General features: G+C 44.9%; 1 protein-coding gene across 2 annotated transcripts in view; it reads right to left on the bottom strand.

Moving 5' to 3' along the window:
* Positions 1-23,872, bottom strand: part of rbm33a (RNA binding motif protein 33a) — a 342,024-nt gene that overhangs the window by 230,208 nt on the left and 87,944 nt on the right. For both annotated transcript variants that reach the window (XM_072508201.1, XM_072508202.1), the window contains exons 3-4: positions 19,078-19,126; positions 17,934-18,004 (exon numbers count right to left, since the gene is read on the bottom strand). In XM_072508201.1, coding sequence (XP_072364302.1) covers positions 17,934-18,004; positions 19,078-19,126 — 120 coding nt within the window. The remainder of the gene's footprint in view (positions 1-17,933; positions 18,005-19,077; positions 19,127-23,872) is intronic.

Here is a 23,872-nt window from a genome sequence, read left to right as displayed (position 1 = left end):
GAGTCGAATACTGTACACAATACTCCAGATGTGATCTCACCAGTGCCCTGTACAACTGAAGGATAAGCTCCCTACTTTTGAATCAATTCCTCTCTCAATAAACAATAATATTCTATTAGCTTTCTTAAATATTTGTTGTACTGTATACCAGCCTTTTGTGATTCATGCACGAGGGCACCCAGATCCCTCTGTACCTCAAGAGCTCTGCAATCTCTCACCATTTAGATAACAGCTGCCTTTTTATTCCTCCTACCAAATGGTCAATTACATTTCACACATTATTCTCCAATTGTCAGATATTTTGCTGCTCACTTAACCTATCTATTTCCCTTTTTAGCCACCTTCCATCTTCTTCACAATTTACTTTCCGGCTATCTTTGTGTTGTCAACAAATTTAGCAACCATTCCCTCATAGAATCCCTACAGTGCAGGCCATTTGGGCCATCGAGTCTGCACCAACCCTCTGATGGAGCAGCCTACCAAGCCCCACGCCCCAACCCTATCCCATAACCCAGTAACTCCACCTAATATTTTGGCCAGAAAGGGGAAATTTAGCATGGCCAATGCACATAACCTGCACATCTTTAGACCTTCATTAAAGTTATTTTTTAAATTGTAAAAGATTGAGGCCCGAGAACTGATCCCTGTGGCACATCCAATCATCACATCCTGCCAGCCATAAAGAGATTCATTTATGTTAACTCTTTTTAACTCTTTAGCTAGCCAAACTTCTATTCATGCCAATATGTTGACCCCTAAAACACAAACGGTTATTTTCCACAATATAAATCTGTGACATCTTATCAAATGTGGCATCTAGCCCAGATAACTGAGGGAGACAAGAGATGAAATCGCTGGGCCTCCAGCACAAACTTTGTTTCCTCGTTGGCCACAGGCGAGGATAGCCAATATTGTACCGTTATTTAAGAAGAGTTGCAAGGTTAACCCGGGTAATTAAAGGCAAGTGAGCTTGACGTCAGTGATAGTGAAATTGTTGGAAAAGATTCTCAGAGGTAAGATTTATGCACATTTGGAAGTGAATGGTCTTATTAGCGACAGGCAGCATGGTTTTGTACGAGGGAGGTCATGTCTCCCTAATTTAATTGACATTTTTGAGGAGGTGACAGAAATGATTGACAAGGGAAGGGCTATGGATGTTGTCTACATCAGTGTTCTTCAAACTTTTTTTCCGGGGACCCATTTTGACCAACCGGCCAACCTTCGCGACCCAAACCGGCCGACATTCGCAACCCACGCCGGCCGACCTGCGCGACCCACCATTTTCTCTTACCTTGTTTGCTGCTGACAAAAATGGAGAAAATGGTTTTGGGTCCCTTTGGCCCTCGTACACGCTCCTCAAATGGAACCTGTTGGATGAAGGTGAAGCCTTCTGGTGTCGGAAAGTATGGAGTCACCATCTGCCCAAAGTTCTGAATTTGTTTCCTGTAAAATTTTATTAAATAAACCCCCCCGGACTTGTGGGAAAAAAAATGAGTAAAATAAATGAAAAAAATCTCCCCGAACTTGTAAAAAAATAATGAATAAATGAAAAAAAAAATAAATTAATTTAAAAAATGAAAAAAATGAATAAAACCCCTCCGAACTTGTAATAAAAATAAAATGAATAAAAATAAATTAAAAAAATAAAAATTAAATGAACAAAATAAATGAATAAAAACCACTAAGGAACTTGTAAAACAAAAAGCTGCAACCGTTTAAAAAAAATAGCGGCCGCACTGCGCATGCGCACCGATCATCGTGCGCGCAGGCGCAATGCGGGAAAAATTTGTTTTTAACATGTTCGCGGACGCTTGCAGCCGGCGTTATGAAAAGCCGGCTGCTGCGCGGGGATTTGCGCAATCAGGAGCGCCGCGGACAACGGCTCCGCGACCCTCCCGACACCCGTCCGCGCCTCCGACTTTGAAGAACACTGGTCTACATTGACTTTAGCAAAACATTTGATAAGGTCCCTCATGGCAGGCTCGTGCACAAGATTAAATCACATGGTGTCAGGGGTGAACTAGCTGGATGGATCCAGAACTGGCTTGGCCATAGAAGACAGAGGGTAGCAGTGGAAGGATGTTTTTCCGAATGGAGGTCTGTAACTAGTGGTGGTCCGCAGGGATCAGTACTGGGACCTCTGCTCGTTGTAATATATATAAATGACTTGGAAGAAAACGTAGCGGGTCTGATGAGCAAGTTTGCGGATGATACGAAAATTGCAGGAGTTGCGGATAGTGATGAAGATTGTCAGAGAATACAACAGGATATAGAGAGGCTGTAAAATTGGACAGATGGAACTTAACCTGGACAAATGCGAGGTGATGCATTTTGGTAGATCCAATTCAGGTGGGAGCTCTAAAACAAATTGCAGAACCATCGGGAGCAGAGAAACACACCGATCTGGGTGTGCAGATCCACAGATCCTTAAAAGTGGCAGCACAGGTGGAAATGGTGGGAATGAAAGCATATGGCATGCTTGCATTGAGTCTAACAGCTCAAAAATAATGTTACATTTATATAGAAAGTTGGTTAGGCCACATTTGGAATACTGTGTCCAATTCTGGTCACCACACTACCAGAAGGACGTGGAGGCTTTGGAGAGAGTACAGCAAAGGTTTACCAGGATGTTGTCTGGTATGGAGGGTATTAGTTATGAGGAGAGATTGAATAAACTGGGATTGTTCTCCCTAGAGTCGGAGGCTGAGGGGAGACCTGATAGAAGTTTATAAAATCGTTAGAGATATAGATAGGGTGAACAGTTGGAGGGACAAAGGGCCTGTTCCTGTGCTGTCCTGTTCTTTGTCTTCTGGAAATCTAAATACAATACATCCACTGGTTCCCCTTTATCCACCTGCACATGCCACTACTTCGTAGAACAATAAATTGGTTGAACAAAAGCATGTTAAATCCATCTGATTGCCTTGAATTTTCCCAGGTGCTCTATGACATATTTAATAGATGACATTTTTTAAAAAAATATATATTTATTAAAGTTTTTTACCAACACAATTTTTTCCCCTTACAAATTACCCCCCCCCCCCCCCCCCCACCCCCGTAACAAAATAACACGAAATCGCACTGAGTAAGATATATACATGGCAAAATGGTATATTTACATAGCTTTATACACTGGCTCTCTCCCGCACGTGCCAGTTTCCCCCACCTTTCATGTTATCTCCTGCTCCTCCGTCCACCCAAACAATCCCCCCGCCCCCCCCAGGGTTGCTGCTGCTGACCGAACTTCCTCGAACGTTCCGCGAGATAGTCTAGGAACGGTTGCCACCGCCTGTAGAACCCCTGCGCAGACCCCCTTAAGGCAAACTTAATCCTCTCCAGCTTTATGAACCCAGCCATGTCGTTTGTCCAGGCCTCCACGCTAGGGGGCTTCGCCTCCTTCCACATTAGCAAGATCCTTCGCGGGCTACTAGGGACGCAAAGGCCAGAATGCCGGCCTCTTTCGCCTCCTGCACTCACGGCTCGTCCACTACTCCAAATATTGCTAGCCCCCAGCTTGGCTTGACCCGGACTTTCACCACCTCAGATATTGCTCCCGCCACTCCACTCCAGAACCCCTCCAGTGCCGGGCATGACCAAAACATATGGACATGGTTCGCCGGACTCCCTGAACATCTTCCGCATCTGTCCTCTACCCCAAAGAACGTACTCAACCTCGCCCCTGTCAAGTGCGCTCTGTGAACCACCTTAAATTGTATCAGGCTGAGCCTGGCACGAGGAGGAATTAACCCTACCCAGGGCATCAGCCCACAAACCTTCCTCGATCTCCTGCCCCAGCTCCTCCTCCCATTTACCCTTCAACTCTTCTGCTAGCGCTTCACCCTCTTCTTTCATCTCTTGGTGTATTGCCGAAACCTTGCCCTCCCTGACCCATACACCCGAGATCACCCTGTCTTGAATTTCGTGTGCCGGGAGCAACGGGAATTCCCTGACCTGTCGCCTCACAAAAGCACTCACCTGCATATATCTAAATGCATTTCCCGGGGGTAGCTCAAACTTCTCCTCCAGTGCCCCTAGGCCCGCAAATGTCCCGTCAATGAACAGGTCCCCCATTCTTCTAATCCCCGCCCGATGCCAGCCCTGAAAACCCCCGTCCATCTTCCCCGGGACAAACCGGTGGTTACCCCTGATCGGGGACCATACCGAGGCTCCCACTGCACCCCTGTGCCGTCTCCACTGGCCCCAGATCCTTAGCGTTGCCGCCACCACCGGGCTCGTGGTATATTTTGACAGCGAGAACGGCAGCGGTGTCGTCACCAACGCCCCCAAGCTCGTTCCTTTACAGGACGCCATCTCCATCCTCTTCCATGCCGCCCCCTCTCCCTCCATAACCCACTTGCAGATCATCGCCACATTTGCTGCCCAGTAGTAGCTTCCTAGGTTTGGCAGCGCCAACCCTCCTCGGTCCCTGCTGCGTTCCAGGAACCCTCACCTTACCCTCGGGGTCTTATTCGCCCGCACAAACCCCATAATACTCCTACCTACTCTCTTGAAAAAGCCCTTGGTGATCACGATGGGAAGGCAAACAAAAACCTCGGAAGGACCACCATTTTGACCGACTGCACTCTACCCGCCAGCGAGAGCGGTAACATGTCCCATCTTTTGAAGTCCTCCTCCATTTGGTCCACCAACCTCGTCAGATTCAGTTTATGGCTATCTGGATCCCCAGATACCGAAAACTCCCCAGCGCCCTCCTCAGCGGTAGGTCCCCTATCCCTCTTTCTTGGTCCCCTGCTTGTAATACAAAGAGCTCACACTTCCCTACATTGAGCTTATAGCCCAAGAACTCCCCAAACTCCCTAAGAGTCTGCATGACCTCCACCATCCCCTCCATTGGATCCGCCACGTACAGCAACAGGTCATCCGCATATAGCGACACCCGATGCTCTTCTCCCCCTCGGACCACCCCCCTCCATTTATTAGACTCCCTCAGTGATATGGCCAAGGGTTCAATCGCCAATGCAAACAACAGGGGGGACAGGGGGCACCCCTGCCTCGTTCCTCGGTACAGCCGAAAGTACTCCGACCTCCGCTGGTTCGTCACTACACTCGCCACCGGGGCGCTGTAAAGGAGCTTAACCCAGCTGATAAACCCTCCCCCGAACCCAAACCTACGCAACACCTCCCAGAGGTACTCCCACTCTACTCGGTCAAAGGCCTTTTCCGCGTCCATAGCTGCCACTATCTCCGCCTCTCCCTCCTCCGATGGCATCATTATCACGTTTAAGAGCCACCGCACATTAGTGTTTAATTGCCTGCCCTTTACGAATCCCATCTGGTCCTCATGAATCACCCCCGGGGCACAATCCTCGTGGCCATCACTTTTGCCAATAACTTAGCGTCCACATTGAGGAGCGAGATCGGCCTGTACGATCCACATTGCAGTGGGTCCTTGTCTTGCTTTAAAATCAAGGAAATTGTCGCCTCCGACATTGTCGGGGGCAGGGTCCCCTCCTCTCTTGCCTCGTTGAAGGTCCAGGTCCGGAATGCGCCCCAACATGCGCTTCATGAATCCAGCATCATCCCAGTTCGGGGCGTATACATTTACCAACACCACCCACGTCCCTTGCAGCCTACCACTCACCATCACATATCTCCCTCCATTATCCACTACGATAGTCTTGGCCTCAAATGACACATGCTTTCCCACCAAAATTGCCACCCCCTATTTTTCGCGTCCAGTCCCAAGTGAAATACCTGTCCTACCCATCCCCTTCTTAACCTGACCTGGTCCGCCACCTTAAGGTATGTCTCTTGGAGCATAGCCACGTCTGCCTTCAGTCCCTCCAAGTGCGCGAACATTCAAGCCCTCTTCACCGGCCCATTCAGGCCCCTCACGTTCCACGTTATCAGCCGGATTGGAGGGGCTCTCACCTCTCCTCTCTCCCCCCCACTGCTGACTAGCCATCTCCTTTTCTGGGCCAGTCCCGTGTCCGCGTCTCCCTCGCCCTCCAGTCCCGCAGCCGGGGGACCTCCGTCCCGACCACCTCTTGTGTGTCCCATTCCCTTTCGGCCAGTGCAGCAGCAACCCTTCCACCCCCCCCCCCCCCCCCCCCTCCTAGCTTTTTTGCTCCCCCCATATCACTCCCGTAAGTCAGCTGACACCTGCTGACCCCGGCTTCCCCCGCCGTCCCTTTGACCCCCCCCCCCCCCCCGTGTGGGAATCTCCCAATCAATGCTTTGTTCCCCATCCCGCGTGCGGGAAAAAAACCACGCTTTCCAAAGCTTGCCCCGCCCCCTCTGGCGCAGCTCCTGTCGCGGCCTAGTCTCTCCCCCAGCCCATATAACATTTCCTGCGCGTGCTTGATCCCCCCCTATATACATCAGCCATCATACTTCAACCCTTAAACACCCCCCACACCCTCACAAACCCTCAGTTAGAGTACAACTTTTCAGCTTGTATAAAGGTCCACGTCTCTTCAGGCGTTTCAAAGTAGTAATGTTGGTCTTTGTATGTAACCCACAGTCGCGCTGGCTGCAGCATTCCAAATTTCACTCCTTTCCGATGCAGCACCGCTTTGGCCCGGTTGAAACCCGCTCTCCGCTTGGCAACCTCCGTGCTCCAGTCCGGGTATATTCGGATCTCTGCATTGTCCCACTTGCTGCTCCGCTCCTTCTTGGCCCATTTCAGGACCCTCTCTCTGTCCGTAAACCGGTGAAATCTCACCACCATCGCCCTTGGCGGCTCAGTTGCCTTGGGCATCCTCGCCAGCACCCGGTGCGCCCCATCCAGCTCCTGCGCCCTCGAAGGGGCCTCCGCACCCATCATCGCCCCGATCATCGTGCCCGTGTATGGCGCGGCATCGGCCCCCTCCACTCCTTCTGGGAGACACAGGATCCTCAGATTATTTCTCCTCGACCTGTTCTCCAGGTCTTCGAGTCTTCCCGCCCACTTCTTGTGGTAGCGCCTCGTGCTGCTCCACTCTCACCGCCAGGCCCAACAGCTCGTCCTCATTCTCACTCCCTCTTTTCTGGATCTTCACCTCGTGGGCCTTCTGGGTTATCCCTAGTCCTTTGATTACCGCCAGCATAGGCGCCAGTATCTCCTTACGCAGCTCCTCGAAGCAGCGCTTGATGAATTCCTGCATCTCCTCTTTGTCCCCGGCCGTCGCCATTTTGTTTTTTTTCCCTCACTTCTCCCACTGCTCCAATGCCGCTTTTCTGGCCGTTGCACTTTGGGTCCGGTCCATAAATGTCGGTAGGGGACCTCTCTCTCCTCTTCCCCACGGGTTGTCTGTAAAAAGAATTCCGTTGGGGCTCCTCTAGCGAGCCCGAAAGTCCGTAATCGCGGGAGCTGCCGATCGTGCGGCTTAGCTCCGCATAGCTGCAACCGGTAGTGATCAATAGATGACATCTTTAATAATAGCTTCTAACATTTTCCTGATTACAGATGTTAGGCTAACTGGCCCGTAGTTTCCCGCTTTGTCTACGTCCCGTTTTGAAATGAGAGGCCTAGGCTAATGCTGTGGCAACATGGGTTCAAATCCCACCATGGCAGCTGGTGGAATGTAAATAGAATTAATGAATCTGGAATATAAAATCAGTCTTGGTAATGATAGCCATAAAACTTTCACCAATATTGTTAAAAAAACATCTGGTTCACTCATGTCCTTTAGGAAAGGAAATCTGCCATTCTTACCTGGTCTCGCCTACCTGTGACTCCAGACCCACAGCAATGTGGCTGACTATTAACTGCCTTCTCAAATGGCCTAGCAAGCCACTCAGTTAAAGGGCATTTGAGCAACAAATGCTGGCCAGCATTTGTTAAATAATAAAAAAAAGGATCTAATTTTACATAAATATACAAGACCATTGCGAAGACTGGGAACATTAGCTATGAGGAAAGATTAGATAGGCCAGGCTTGTTCTCCTTGGAACACAGGAGGCTGAGGGGAGATCTGATTGAGGTGTACAAGGGTGTTGGGGGCAAGGATAGAGTGGATGGGAAGCATTTATTGCAAGGAATGGGTTAAGATCCAATACATGTCAAATTGATGTGAAGTATCCAATAAATGCCACGGATATGTAATGGGGTTGCAGGTAGCACTTCTGGTGAGGCTTGTAGTAAGTACAGAAGGATTCTTGGAAGTGTGGAGGAACAGAGGGATCTTGGGATCCACGTACATAGATCCCTCAAAGTTGCCACCCAGGTTGATAGGGTTGTTAAGAAGGCGTATGCTGTGTTGGCTATCATTAACAGGGGGATTGAGTTTAAGAGCCACGAGGTTTTGCTGCAGCTTTATAAACCCTGGTGAGACCAAACTTGGAATATTGTATCCAGTTCGTCGTCTCATTATAGGAAGGATGTGTATGCTTTGGAGAGGGCGCAGAGGAGATTTACCAGGATGCTGCCTGGACTGGAGGGCATGTCTTATGAAGAAAGGTTGAGAGAGCTAGGGCTTTTCTCACTGGAGCGAAGAAGGAAGAGAGGTGACGTGATAGAGGTGTACAAGGTGATGAGAGGCATGGATAGAGTGTATAGCGAGACTTTTTCCCAGGGCGGAAATGGCTGTCACGAGGGGACATAATTTTAATAATAATCGCTTATCGTCACAAGTAGGCTTCAATGAAGTTACTGTGAAAAGTCCCTACGGTGATTGGAGGAAGGTGTAGTGGAGGTGTCAGAGATAGGTTCTTTACACAGAAAGTGGTGGGTGCGTGGAAAGCACTGCCAGCAGATGGGGTGGAGTCAGAATTATTAGGGACATTTAAGCGACTCTTGGACAGGCACATGGACAGCAGTAAATTGAACGGGTGTAGGTTAGGTTGATCTTAGATTACGACAAATGGTCGGCACAACATCGTGGGCCGAAAGGCCTGTACTCTGCTGGACTTTTCTATGTTCTATGACACCATCACTACCGATAGTAACCCTACCTTTGGCCAGGGATTTGAACGACAATTTGGCCACGGACCACAAGATCTGGGATAAAGCGAATATATTTATTTTGCATTTTGTAGATTTAGCGACCAGATTTAGTCAATCAACCATTGTACGTAGTAAAGAAAAGGGAGTAATCCTGGATCAGATCATGGAAAAATGGATATGGACGGAAATGGGCCCACTGGTAAAATTCCTTAAACAATTTGCTGATGATGAGTTTAGGGATGTGTGTGAAAATGTGAATATCAGAGTCATGAATACAGCTGTGGAAAGCCCATTTAGAAATGGTGTCTGTGAAAGAAACCATCCAGTAATAGATGACATGCTCTGGAATATTTTGGCCAAATTGCAAGTTAAATTCAGCCTTAGCATGGGCAGTACATGCAAAGAATTCATTGCAGATGGTTGGGAGCTATAGTCCCTAGCAATTAGTGTTTGGTAGAAATCCTAAAATTCCGACCATTTTGGATGACCAGCCTCCAACTTGGGAAGGGACTATAATTAGCTCTGCCTTTGCTGAGCATTTAAATGCATTACATAGCAGTAAAAAAGCTTTTTTGGAAACAGAAGTCTCTGAAAGAATTCGCAGAGCTTTAAGGCATAATGTACGGCTATCAAATACAGTTTTTCAGCAAGGTGACATAGTATACTATAACAGAGACAATCTTTTTTAATATTTAGAGTACCCAATTCTTTTTCTCCAATTAAGCGGCAATTTAGCGTGGCCAATCCACCAAACCTGCACATCTTTGGGTTGTGGGGGCAAAACACACTCAAACACGGGGAGAATGTGCAAACTCCACATGGACAGTGACCCAGGGATGGGATCGAACCTGGGACCTTGGTGCTGTGAGGCAACAGTGCTAAACATTGTGCCACCGTGCTGTCCAAGAGAGACAATTTTAATGAATGGAAATGTTTAGGAAAGATCATTGGCATAGATGGTAAAACAATTGTTTTGCAAAATGGCAATCAGGCTATGAGGGTACATTCATCAAGGATAATGGGTACAGATTACAAATTTTCAAATTTAGACAGAGCAGACAGAACAGGATGAGGAACCAGGGTCATCTGGTACACACGTGTTACAGAACTATGAGGACCAGTTAACTAATATAGACAGGGTTTCTGTAGAGGAACACAATATTTCTGATGAATTAAACAGGCCATTTTTCCGAAAAGACAGCTGCCAAAGGTTGGTACAAAAGTGACATAGTTGCCAGAAGTATCTAGTCAATGGAATGATGCAACTGTTATTAGCAGAAAAGGGAAGGCCACTAGAAAGTATATAAACACTGGTTGAATATACAGCATAAAGGTGAGGGTGTCAAGACAATGGATTGGGAACACGAAGTTCAAAAATGGAGGGCACAGAAAGGCAGTGCCAATTCAGATAGTAAATCGGATAGTGAACAGGTTCACAGGAAAAGGTCGAGAACTATTGAAAGGACATCTCACAGCAGGAGGGAAAGATCAAGCAGTAGCAGGACAGAATGAGATACCAGGCAGGATAGGGGACGCAGTTTGTCACGGTCTCGGAACATGGGTAAGACTACGAATGCTACTAGGAGTAGAAGCCCACATACTCATGAGATTTTGGTGGCCTCCAATAAATTAGATGAAAAAGTTATCAAAGATGCTGTCGTGGAAATCATAATAAAGACAAATTCCTCGAGGTTCGATTTAAGGAAATTTATTTACACAAATATATTTGCGGAGAGTGTTCCAACTGCAAAAGCTAGTGCACTGCACTCAGATTCGATTGAAGGCAGCATGTTTTATAGTCTGAAATCACAGTTTGAAGTAAACAGCCATGTTTATATTAAATAGACCTTGGAAAGTACATAAGCTGAAATACGTAGTACTTGCCCTTGGCTAAAAACAATTCGAGTACACATTTTGTTATCTTTCGGAGGACAATGTGTTTTTATAATAAGGGCAAGACCAGAATATTTCAGTATTTTCGCTAAAAAGCAGTGTTAACTATAGTCAAGCATTTCCCACCATGCTTCTAAATTGGCAACTCATTAATTTCCCTCCACAGATGCCAAACAGCAAGAACTGCATAGTTGGAGCGAATTTGGGGTATACACGGAAGTACCCGATTGGGGACAAAGAGCTCTATTCCACAGATGGATTTGCACGGAAAAGGTTCTTCCGGATGGAACTTATACGGCAAAGGCCAGGCTTGTGGCAAGGGGATTTGAAGAAAGCTTAGAAGATTGGGATTTAAGTTAGATTCACCTACGGCAGGAAAGGTTATTTTAAAGGTCTTCTTGGCTCTATTAGCCACAAAGGCATGGAATACAAATCTATAGATATAAAAGCTGGCTTTTTGCAGGTGCATCAGCTTCAGAGACATTTTTCTCCATCCTTCTAAAGAGGCAGCTAACACAGAAGGGGTACTCTGGAAGTTGAACAAATGTGTATATGGATTAAATGATGCGCCAAGAGTGTGGTATATTTCGGTACGGTCAGTTTTGTTAACGTTTGGCTGTTGCCAGTTGAAAGCAGAAAAGGCAATGTTTTACTGGCACTATAAAGGAAATCTTTCTGGCATCTTTATAATACAAGTCGATGATTTTTTGTGGGGTGAGACTAGTGATTTTGAAGCTATTGTAATCTCTGGGTTGATAAAAGAATTCAGTGTTGGAAGTCAGGCTTCCGGTGCATTTAAACATATTGGATTGGAAATCGGACAGACTGAGTTAGGTACAACTTTACATCAGCAATCTTATTTGGAGAGCATCAGCCCAATAGTAATTAGCCGTGGTCGGGTTTCACAAAAAGATGCGGTGGTTTCAAAGACAGAAAAAAAGCAACTGCGAAGTTTAATTCAACTGAATTGGTTAGATATACAGACTAGACCGGACATTAGTTTTGATGTCTTAGAGTTGAGTACAAAAATGAATGATCCTAAAGTAGAAGACATAATGAGAGCAAATAAAGCGTTGGCCAAACTAAAAATGCAATGTTTTGAGGTTCCCGGTTTTAGGTGATCTTAGGCACTTGAAACTCATAGTTTATGGTGATGCATCCTATGCAAATTTATATGATGGGGTTTCAAGCACAGGTGGTTTTATAATTTTCCTTTTGGGGAACAATGGTAAATGTTGCCCCCTTGTGTGAGAAACAAAGAAAATAAGGAGTGGGCAAAAGCACTTTGGCCACTGAGACGTTAAGCCTTGTCGAGGCGGTGGATATGGCGTTTTATATATCTCCGATATTGACAGACATTTTGGGATTAGGACATTTGGGTAATAAAGCCACTGAGTGTCACATTGACAATAAATCCCTGTGGGAAAGTGTGCACTCTACAAAAAGTGTGAATGAGAAAAAGTTAAGGATAGACATCGCCAGTTTGAAACAGACGTTGGATAAAGAGATAGCAAAAATGAAATGTGTCGACAGTAGCTATCAATTATCCAATTTTTTTACGAAGAGAGGGACTAGTTCACAGAAACATTTGGATATTATTAATGGACGACGTCTGTTCCTGTGATGTTTTTTTTCCTTCCAGAAATGAATTGAAGGAAAAAGGGGGAGGAATTGCGTCTGATTTTGAGTTTCTTGAAATTTTGTTTTTTCGGTGGAAACCAGTATTTACCAAATGATATTGTTTTCTCCAAGGGGAGACTGTTATGAATGGGTTAAGACACATTCCAATTACACGTCAAATTGATGTTAAGTATCCAATAATTGACATGAATGTAAAGGGGTTGCAGATGCCACTTGTGGTGGTGATAGTGTTTTGTATAGTGTGTTCAAGGAAAATAAAGGTATTTGGGAAAGGAGCAGAACTCTTTACTCAACAGCAGCCAGAAGCTAACATCTATTTCTTTTAACAGAGAGATCATTGACTAAGGCGCATCAATTAAAATGATGGGTTAGAGGGGGATGAGGAAAAATGTTTTCACCAAGAAGATGCCCAGAGTCTGGTATCAGTGCTAAAAGAGTGATTGAGGCAGAAACCCTCAACTCATTTAAAAAGATGCTTGGATATACCCTTTAAGTCCTGTAACCTTCAGACCTACAGACCAAGTACTGGAAAATGGGCTGAGACTGGGGGCTCATTTCTTGGCCGGCACAGACAAAGCGAACATGGTGGCTTCCTTCTGTGCCATGAATCTTTCTACACTTCCCAAATATCTGAAAAGGTGGAATATGAAGGAATGTGGAGAATTGGTAGGGGAGTGACAATACATGAATGACTCCTAAGGAGGGCCAGCACGGACATGGGCCAAATGACTACCTTCTGCGCTGTCATCATCTAATTGCACTTCAGGTTGCAGCCTTGGTGGTCATTAATAAGTACCCTACAACAAAAATAATCAAAACAATTAATCCAGAGTATATTGACTTTATAATAGCTTGTGCTATTCCTTTAATAAGTCTTAAGATAGATAAATCTTAAAGCGTGTTATGTTAGATATTATTGTATCTGGTTTACACAATACAAACAAAAATCATGGTGGTTTTTCCCAATCACCAGAGGTACAGATTGACAAAAAAAAAACAGCCACACGAGCAGCATTCTGAAAACTTCATTTAAGATTTCCATTGGTGGTGGTTGGGCACGGTGGGGGGGAAAGAGAGAGAGAGAGAGAGAGAAGAGGAGGAGAAGACTGGATAAACTGGAATGCAATTTGCAGGACTTAGAAAATTCATTTCATTAAAAGCCTATTATTTAAAACCACAAAAGAGTTGGCCGTGGAATGGAGCAATGTTTGAAAATTACAAAGAGTACTAATAAGCACTCCGTTAGCGAGGCCTAGAGCCACTGGGAAGTGAATCATAGGCAAGGACTAGGCTATTCAGCCCCTCGAGCCTGTTTCACCATTCAATGACTTAATTTCTATAGGTATGTCAGGAATAAGCGAATGACTAGGGATAGAGTAGGACCAGTCAAGGACAGGGATGGGAAGTTGTGTGTGGAGTCTGAAGAGATAGGCGAGATACTAAATGAATATTTTTCGTCAGTATTCACTCAGGAAAAAGATAATGTTGTGGAGGAGAATGCTGAGACCCAGGCTATTAGAATAGATGGCATTGAGGTACGTAGGGAAGAGGTGTTGGCAATTCTGGACAGGCTGAAAATAGATAAGTCCCCAGGGCCTGATGGGATTTATCCTAGGATTCTCTGGGAGGCCAGGGAAGAGATTGCTGGACCTTTGGCTTTGATTTTTATGTCATCATTGGCTACAGGAATAGTGCCAGAGGACTGGAGGATAGCAAATGTGGTCCCTTTGTTCAAAAAGGGGAGCAGAGACAACCCCGGCAACTATAGACCGGTGAGCCTCACGTCTGTAGTGGGTAAAGTCTTGGAGGGGATTATAAGAGACAAGATTTATAATCATCTAGATAGGAATAATATGATCAGGGATAGTCAGCCTGGCTTTGTGAAGGGTAGGCCATGCCTCACAAACCTTATCGAGTTCTTCGAGAAGGTGACTGAACAGGTAGACGAGGGTAGAGCAGTTGATGTGGTGTATATGGATTTCAGTAAAGCGTTTGATAAGGTTCCCCACGGTAGGCTATTGCAGAAAATACGGAGGCTGGGGATTGAGGGTGATTTAGAGATGTGGATCAGAAATTGGCTAGCTGAAAGAAGACAGAGGGTGGTGGTTGATGGGAAATGTTCAGAATGGAGTTCAGTTACAAGTGGCGTACCACAAGGATCTGTTCTGGGGCCGTTGCTGTTTGTCATTTTTATCAATGACCTAGAGGAAGGCGCAGAAGGGTGGGTGAGTAAATTTGCAGACGACACTAAAGTCGGTGGTGTTGTCGACAGTGTGGAAGGATGTAGCAGGTTACAGAGGGATATAGATAAGCTGCAGAGCTGGGCTGAGAGGTGGCAAATGGAGTTTAATGTAGAGAAGGAATAACAGGAATGCGGAATATTTGGCTAATGGTAAAGTTCTTGGAAGATGAACAGAGGGATCTAAGTGTCCGTGTACATAGATCCCTCAAAGTTGCCACCCAGGTTGATAGGGTGGTGAAGAAGGCCTATGGAGTATTGGCCTTTATTGGTAGAGGGATTGAATTCCGTAGTCAGGAGGTCATGTTGCAGCTGTACAAAACTCTGGTTCGGCCGCATTTGGAGTTTTGCGTACAGTTCTGGTCACCGCATTATAGGAAGGACGTGGAGGCTTTGGAGCAGGTGCAGAGGAGATTTACCAGGATGTTGCCTGGTATGGAGGGAAAATCTTATGAGGAAAGGCTGACGGACTTGAGGTTGTTTTCGTTGGAGAGAAGGTGGTTAAGAGGAGACTTAATAGAGGCATACAAAATGATCAGGGGGTTAGATAGGGTGGACAGTGAGAGCCTTCTCCCGCGGATGGAAATGGCTGGCACGAGGGGACATAGCTTTAAACTGAGGGGTAATAGATATAGGACAGAGGTCAGAGGTAGGTTCTTTACGCAAAGAGTAGTGGGGCCGTGGAATGCCCTACCTGCAACAGTAGTGAATTCGCCAACATTGAGGGCATTTAAAAGTTTATTGGATAAACATATGGATGATAATGGCATAGTGTAGGTTAGATGGCTTTTGTTTCGGTGCAACATCGTGGGCCGAAGGGCCTGTACTGCGCTGTATCGTTCTATGTTCTATGTTCTAATTGCTGATCTTTATCTCAACATAAACCTGCCTTGGTTCCACATCCCTTAATATCCAACCCAACGAAAATCTAGCAAATTTAGTTGAACATATCACTTCATCCACCATAGTCATAGAATTTAGTGCAGAAGGAGGTCATTCGACCCATTCAGTCTGCACCGGCCCCTGAAAGAGCACCCTACCAAAGCCCACACCTCCACTTATCCCCATAACCCAGCAACCCCACCTAACTTTGGACACTACGGGGCAATTTAGTGTGACTAATCCACCTAACACGCACATCTTTAGACTGCGGGAGGAAAATCACACAGACACGGGGAGAATATGCAGTCTCCGCACAGACAGTGACCCAAGCCAGAAATCGAACCTGGGACACTGGTGCTGTGATGGAAAATTGCTAACCACTGTGCTACCGTGCCGCCCAGTCTTTTCAGGGAGCAAGTTCCAACTTTCCACTATCCTTTAAGTGCTCCTTGATTTCACTTCTAAATAACCTGACTTAATTTTTAACAATATGGCCTCTGGTTCTGGATTCCCCTATCAAAAACAGGTTATTCTGCATCTACTCTGTCAAAACCATTAATTATTTCAAATACCTCAATCAGATGACACACAATTCTTTAAGCCCAAGTCAAGTTTATGACTATATTTAAGGCTGGGATCGATCTTTGGTGTCTCAGGTAATGAACGGATATGGAGAATGGGCGGGCAACTGGAGTTGAAGCTCAAGATCAACCATGATCGCTCTGAATAGTGAACAGGCTCGACAGATCAGGTGGTCTACTGCTGCTCTTATCTCTTGTGCAATCTATCACCACATTTAGCCCATCACGCTGTCGTCATCATTCTGGTGAATTTTCACTCTACTCCTTCCACAGCTACTGTAAATCAAGGTGCATAAGTCCATCCAATGTATAAGGCAATCCATTTTCTCTGACAAAATGCATGATTAGACTTGTACTCGGGTTATTTACATTGCGAGTTGGCCCCAATTTTTCAGCTCCGAGATACGCGATTAGGGTGGCACCTGCCTTCTACGTTGGAGCATGAAATCAAGCAGTCACTAAGGGGCACGCTCTGAAGAAGATGCAGGAAAGACACAAATCAACTAAAACAGACTGTACATGATGACCAACGAATAGAAATAGGTCCTCCTGCATCAACACAGGAGGTTCACATTTTATACTTGCATTTGGTCGATCCCAATTTGTGGAAGGAATTTTCAAAGCTTCAACAGTTGACTTATATGCGGTGATCAACTGTTGTAAGGTTTTCACAATGTTCAGTGCCCAATACTAAATCAGCAATCTGGATGGGACCTGACTGCTCTGTACAACTATCAACTTGAGAAAAGGGCCAACGTTTAGTTTGTCTTTTTGATTACCTTTTGCAGCTATGCACTAGCTTTTTGTAATTTATGCACGTTTATTCCCAAATCTCTTGCTCCTCCACAGTTCCTAACATCTCATCACTGGAGAAATAGTCCAATGCGTCTTTTTCAGATCCAAAGTAGATAGATGACCGCGCATTTCGTCACACCAAACCCCCGGCACATCTAACAGCATCGTAGATAAGCTTGCCAGATTTACTTGTGGTGGTGCAGAAAACTCAGCAAAAATGGTTCTTCCACAACCCTACTCTATGAAATATGGCATGCTTACCTTTGGCATTGTCGTCAGCTGTCAAGACTAATATATTTTCAGTTGGTAATACTTGCACAATACAAAAAAGTGGCTCCCCTTCTGCATGCATAGTGACTATCTAATAATCCCAGTTGAACAAAATTACAGCAGACACAAGAATTAGTAACAAGTGAATTTTACAGACTTCAGAGTATTGTCTGTTTAACATTTAGCTGACAGTTGTAGATGGGTAAAACACAACCCTCAAAAGAGAATGATTGAAATAATATTAATATTATGATTGGCAAACATTCAGCATTGGTAAACCATGGTGATGAAATAATATAAAACTTCAGATTACTGCAGCATTAAATGAGGAAGCGATAGCAATCTTCACATCGCTAAAATGCTTTTTATCAGCTACTCTTAATTTCTTTCTCCTGAGGTCTGTAAAGATGGCTATGATTAAAAGAGGCACTTCTACGTAAACGTATTAACCTCAGTGCCATGTAGTTACGAGGAAGCTTTCCATGAATTGTTTTTTCTGCTCCTTTTAGTCAGATGTGCCAAATATCCAAGCGTGTGAATGGGTAGCTGAACCCAGAGGATAAACGAACAGGCCAACAGACTCTTGCTCAACAGAATTAAATTTACTGAACAAATTACATTTCCAGTGTACAATAATGTGCAGTCTGAACCATAATTATGGTCTTTTATCTAACCATCATTTTTATTTCGAAGTGTACATTTTTGAGATTCCAGAGCACAAAATGCAGGACAGACTGTATTGTACCTTTCACTGGCTTCTTCATCACTTTGCAAAAGGTTATCATCAAGCTCTTCGTCGGATTGGTCAGACTGATTCTAATGTGGGAAATATTTAAAAATGCAAGTAAATGAGAAAGCAAGAACATCTCAAATGGAAAAAAATTGCTAAATTACCTCTTCTAAAAGTCATTATCCAAAAAGCTTTTGTTTGCAATAGCACAATTTTAATTTCTAGCCTGTCAGATTGCAACCATTTTAAAACTGTTCCTGCAACTTGGAAAACTGGTGCAAGAAAGGCCTCAAGTAACTGAAAATTAGCACTTGGTGCATCTTTGTATTGCACAGAATAGCAGATTCTTGCTACATTCTCAAGTATCTGCCTCATACTCCTAGAGTTTAATTTTAAATGTTTTGTTTTGCCTGTATTTTCTGATATTAACAGGTTTAAGAGAATGCATTTTGCTGATCATTGATGCTATTGCAAATACAATTGGACAACAATTTTAGAATTGCAAAACCAAAATCAATGTATTAATAGTAACTCTACCAATCTGCTAGTAAACCGATTGTATATTGCTCCAGACCATTTGTCATGAAGCTGGACTTTCACCCTCTAACTGCCAATCTCAGGCGTGTAAGCTCTTAACTCAAAATGGATACCATTCACAAAAAGTCCTCAAAATACTATTGTGTCATGAAACAATTCATACTGGTTTTAAAACCAGGACATAAAATTGCACATGTAAACAGAGTAAATCACCTGTTCAAATCTGCAGCAAGTTCAAGAACAATTTGTTCTCGGTTCAGTTTGAAAAGTGTGATTACTCATTTAGATGACGCAGCCAGCAACTAGCTGATGAATGCAAGAAATATTACTCTATTAAGTAACAGAAAATGCAGCATAATTTGTAGCAGAGTTTACCAATTGCTTTGTTCACTTGAGAATACATTTAACTCGTGCATTATGTACTGCTCATTTGAAAGTCAGTTTCCCAATGCTATGTTGCCATTCCGTGCATTGACTAAAGGTACAGCAACTCTGTACAATCTAGTTTTAAAAAAGCATTACAAATATTTAATCTTTTTCTAGTGCTATGACAAATTATGCAAAAAGCATACAAGACCGAGAGAACAAGAACTCTAAATAGGTGATTTTCTGTTCACCTTACCTTTTTGCTCAATCCCCAGTCATCACTAAGCAAGTCATCTTCAAGATCACTGCAAGAAAGACAAAATTAATTAATGTCTACCTTTTGATATACTGACCGCTGCTTTGAGAAATAATTGTAGATTTACCATTTTGCTATCTGGTTTTGAAATGGTGGAATCATTACTACATTAGCCGGATTATCATTAAATGGCTAACATTAAGACTGAACAACTATTGCAAAAATTCAATCAATTCTGGTGCATTAAGTTGCACTTTCATGCAAATTGTCATGTGCCAGCCAACTTGCACAAAAGTCAAAAAATACAAATTTATCTAAGACTATGAAAAGTGACATTTATTTTATATTTGTTCATGGGACGTGGGCATCGCTGGCCAGGCCAGTATTTATTGCCCACCCCTAATTGCCCTCGAGAAGGTGGTGGGAAGCTGCCTTCGCAAACTGCTATAGGTCCATGTGGATTGGGCAAACCACAGTTCTATCAGGGAGGAAATTTCACGATTTTGACCCAGTGGCAGTGAATGAATGGCAATATATTTCCAAGTCAGGATGATGTGTAGCTTGGAGGGGAATTTCCAGGTGGTGAATCTGCTGCTCTTTTTCTTCTAGATCAGTGGTTCCGAACCCGTGGTCCACAGACCATTGATGGTCTGCTACAGTACTGCAGGTGGTCAGTGGGAAAAAATAACACAATTACATGGACCCTGCGCATGTATTATAACTAATGCTACATTATTATTCGCAATGCAATTTGCTTCACAAACATCCTTCTGTAACATAATCCGCAATGCATTTGTGAGTGTGCATTATAAACTATTAGAAATTGTTGCGGTTTCAACACCCGTTGTTATACAGGTTTGACAGGGCAACACGGTATCGCAGTGGTTAGCACTGCTGCCTCATGGCACCGAGGACCTGGGTTCAATCCCAGATCACTGTCCGTGGAGTTTGCTCATTCTCCCAGTGTCTTCGTGGGTCTCACCCCACAACCCAAAAAGATGTGCCAGGTAGGTGGATTGGCCATGCTAAATTGTCCCTTAATTGGAAAAAAAAGAATTGGGTACTCTAAATCAGCCGTGGCCTATGCAAAATGTGCTTGAACAGCTGGCAAACACTGTGGTCAGCAAAAGCTTTTGATGACAATCTATTATCTGCTGAAAGGAAACGGTTGGAAACTGTTGTTCTACATAGCAGCAACCGTGGGTTTGGAAGGTGCTGCCTGATGAGCTCTTGGTGAGTTCCTGCAATGCATCTTGTAGATGGTACACACTGCTGCCACTGTGCATTGGTGGTGGGGTGAGTGAATGTTTGTAGGTGGGGTGCGAATGAAGCATGCGGCTTTGTCTTGGATGGTGCCAAGCTTCTTCAGCGTTGTTGGAGCTGCACGCATCCAGGCAAGTGGAGAGTATTCCATTACACTCCTGACTTGTGCCTTGTCAATGGTGGGATCAGAAGGTGGGTTGCTCACCATAGGATTATATGGCTTGTCTAGTTCAATTTCTGGTCAAAGGTAACACCCAGGATATTGATAATAATAATAATCTTTATTGTCACAAGTAGGCTCACATTAACAATGCAATGAAGTTACTGTGATAGTTGGGGATTCAGCAATTTTAATGCCATCAATGCGATGGGGAGATGGTTAGATTCTCTCTTGTTGGAGAAGGTCATTGTTTGGCACTTGCGCGGCACAAATTTGTTTTTCATAGAATTTACAGTGCTGAAGAAGGCCATTTGGCCCATCGAGTCTGCACCGGCTCTTGGAAAGAGCACACTTCCACCCTATCCCCGTAACCCCACTTAATCTTTTTGGACACCAAGGGCAATTTAGCATGGCCAATCCACCTAACCCCGCACATCTTTGGACTGTGGGAGGAAACCGGAGCACGCGGAAGAAACCCACGCGCACACGGGGAGAACGTGCAGGCTCTGCACAGACAGTGACCCAAGCCGGGAATCGAACCTGGGACCCTGGAGCTGTGAAGCAACTGTGCGAACCACTATGCCACCGTGCTGCCCAAAATGTTACGTGTCGTGTGGCAGCCCAAGCCTGGAGTACGTCCAGGTCTTTGGACAAGGATTGGTACAGTAACCGTGGAGTTGATAATGATGAACATTGTGCAATCATCAGCAGTCATCTGCATATCTGACCTTATGATGGAAGGAAGGTCTTTGATGATGCAGCTGTAGATAGTTGGGACTAGCCTGAGGAACTCCTGCAGTGATGTCCTGGAACTGAGATGAAAGACCTGCAACAACCAAAACATCTTACTTTGTGCCAGGTACGACTCCAACCACCAGAGGTATGCCCCTGATTCCTACGGCTCCAGTTTGACGAGGGCTTCTTGATGCCATACTCAATCAAATACTGCCTTGATGTCAAGGGTATTCATTCCCACCTCGAGAGTTCAGCTCTTTTGTCCCTGTTTGAACCATGTAGTAATGTCAGGAGCGGAGTAGCCCTGGCAGAACCCAAACCAAGCAAGTTATTGTGAAGCAAGTGTCGCTTGATAGCACTGTTGATGATCCCTACCATCACTTTATGGATAATTGAGAGTAAACTGATGGAATGGCAATTGGCCGGGGTGGATTTGTCCTGCTTTTTTTGAACAGGACATGACTAGACCATTTTCCACATTGCCGGGTAGATACAGGTGTTGTAGTTGTACTGAACAGCTTGGCTAGGGGCACAGCAAGTTCTGGGGCAGAAGTCTTCAGTACTATTTTGGAATGCTGTCGGGGCCCATAGCCTTTGCAGTATCCAGTGCCTTCAGCTGCTTCTTATATCATGTGGAATCTATCAGATTGGTTTAAGTCAGGCATCTGTAGCACTGGACACCTTTGGAGGAGGCAGAGATGGATCCACTCGGCATTCCAGGCTGAAGGTTTCCGGCTTCTGCCTTATATTGTGCACTGATATGTTGGGCCCACCCTTCATTATAAGAGGTGTAATAGGAGCCTCCTCCTCCAGTAAGTTGTTTAATTGTCCACTTCCATTCATGACTGGATGTGGCAGGACTGCAGAGCTTTGATCCGATGCAGTGGTTGTGGGATTGCATGCTGCTTTTGTTGTTTGGCATGTAAGTAACCTTGTGTTGGAGCTTCATCAGATCGAAACATCATTTTTAGGTATGCCTGTTGCTGTTCCTGGCATGCTCTCCTGCACTATTCATTGATCCAGGGTTGATCCCTTGGCTTGGTGGTATTGGTAGAGTTGGGGATCAATTTAATCTTGGGGGTGAGAAGGCTTTTAGAAACAATAATCCAGGACAAAATTAGTAGTTACTTGTACAAGTTGTTCATAACAAAATAATCTGAGGTTTTGATGAAGGCAATACATCTGATTTAATATATAGGGACTTCCAAAAAGTGTTTTATAACATAACAAGAGAAATAAGAGCAGGCCATTCAACACCTCAAGCCTGCTCTGCCATTCAACAAGATTAGAGTTGATCTTCTACCTTAACACCATTTCTCTACCATATTCCTGTATCCCTTGATGTTTTAATATCACAGAATTTGGCACCTCGTGAACGGCGATACATTTCCAAGCCAGGATGATGAGTGGTTTGGAGGGGAACTTCCAGGTGGTAGGGTTCCCATGTGTCTGCTGCCCTTGTCCTTCTCAATGGTAGTGGCTGTGGATTTGGAAGATGCTAAGGGGTCTTGGTGAGTTCCTGCAGTGCATCTTGTAGATGGTACACACGGCTGTTACTGGGGGGACTGAATGGGGTGCCAATGAAGCGAGCTGCTTGGTCCTGGAAGGTGTTGAGCTTCTTCAGTGTTGTTGGAGCTGCAGTCTTCCAAGCAAGTGGGAAGTATCATAGAATTTACAGTGCAGAAGGAGGCCATTCGGCCCATCGAGTCTGCACCAGCCCTTGGAAAGAGCACCTGAGCCCACACCTCCACCCTAACCTCATAACCACACCTAACCTTTTTGGTCACTAAGGGCAATTTAGCATGGCCAATCCACCAAACCTGCACATCTTTGGACTGTGGGAGGAAACCGGAGCACCCGGAGGAAACCCACACAGACATGGGGAGAACGTACAGGCTCTGCACAAACAGTGACCCAAGCCGGGAATCGAACCTGGGATCCTGGAGCTGTGAAGCAACTGTGCTAACCACTGTGCTATCATGCTGCCCACATGTAGGCCAGACCGTGTAAGGGTAGCAGATTTCCACCCTCAAAGGGTGTTTGTGAACCAGACTTTTGATGACAACAGTCTCATAGCTATCATTAGACTCTAAATTAGTTACTCGCCACAGGATTCCTCACCTCTGACCTGTTCTTGCCTAATTCTCTGAAGGTAGTCAGGCAAGTTGAAACAGTTGTTAAGGATCCTTATAGGATCCTTGGGTTTATAAATAGAGGCATAGAGCATCAAGGCAAGGAAGTGATGCTACACCTCTACAAATCTTTGGTCAGACCACATTTGGAGTACTGTGTTCAGTTCTGGGCACCTCATTTAAGGAAGGATGTTAAAGCCCTAGAATGAGTGAAGATAAGATTTAGTGGAATGATACCAGGAATGAGGAATTATAGATACAAGGAAAGATTAGAGATTTATTTTTTGTTCACGGGATATGGGTGTTGCTGGTTGCGCCAGTATTTGTTGCCCATCCGTAAGTGCCCTTGAATTGAGTGGTTTGCTAGGCCATTTCAGAAGGCATTGAAGAGTCAACCACATTGCTATGGATCTGGAGTCACATGTAGGCCAGACCAGAAAAGGATGGCTGATTTCCTTCCCTAAAGGACATATGAACCAGATGGGTTTTTACGACAATCGACAAT

This window comes from Scyliorhinus torazame, chromosome 6, assembly GCF_047496885.1.
Source record: "Scyliorhinus torazame isolate Kashiwa2021f chromosome 6, sScyTor2.1, whole genome shotgun sequence".
Lineage (NCBI taxonomy): Eukaryota > Metazoa > Chordata > Chondrichthyes > Carcharhiniformes > Scyliorhinidae > Scyliorhinus > Scyliorhinus torazame.
The sequence above is the reverse complement of the archived record's forward strand: the minus strand, read 5'-3'. Positions and strand labels throughout refer to the sequence as shown.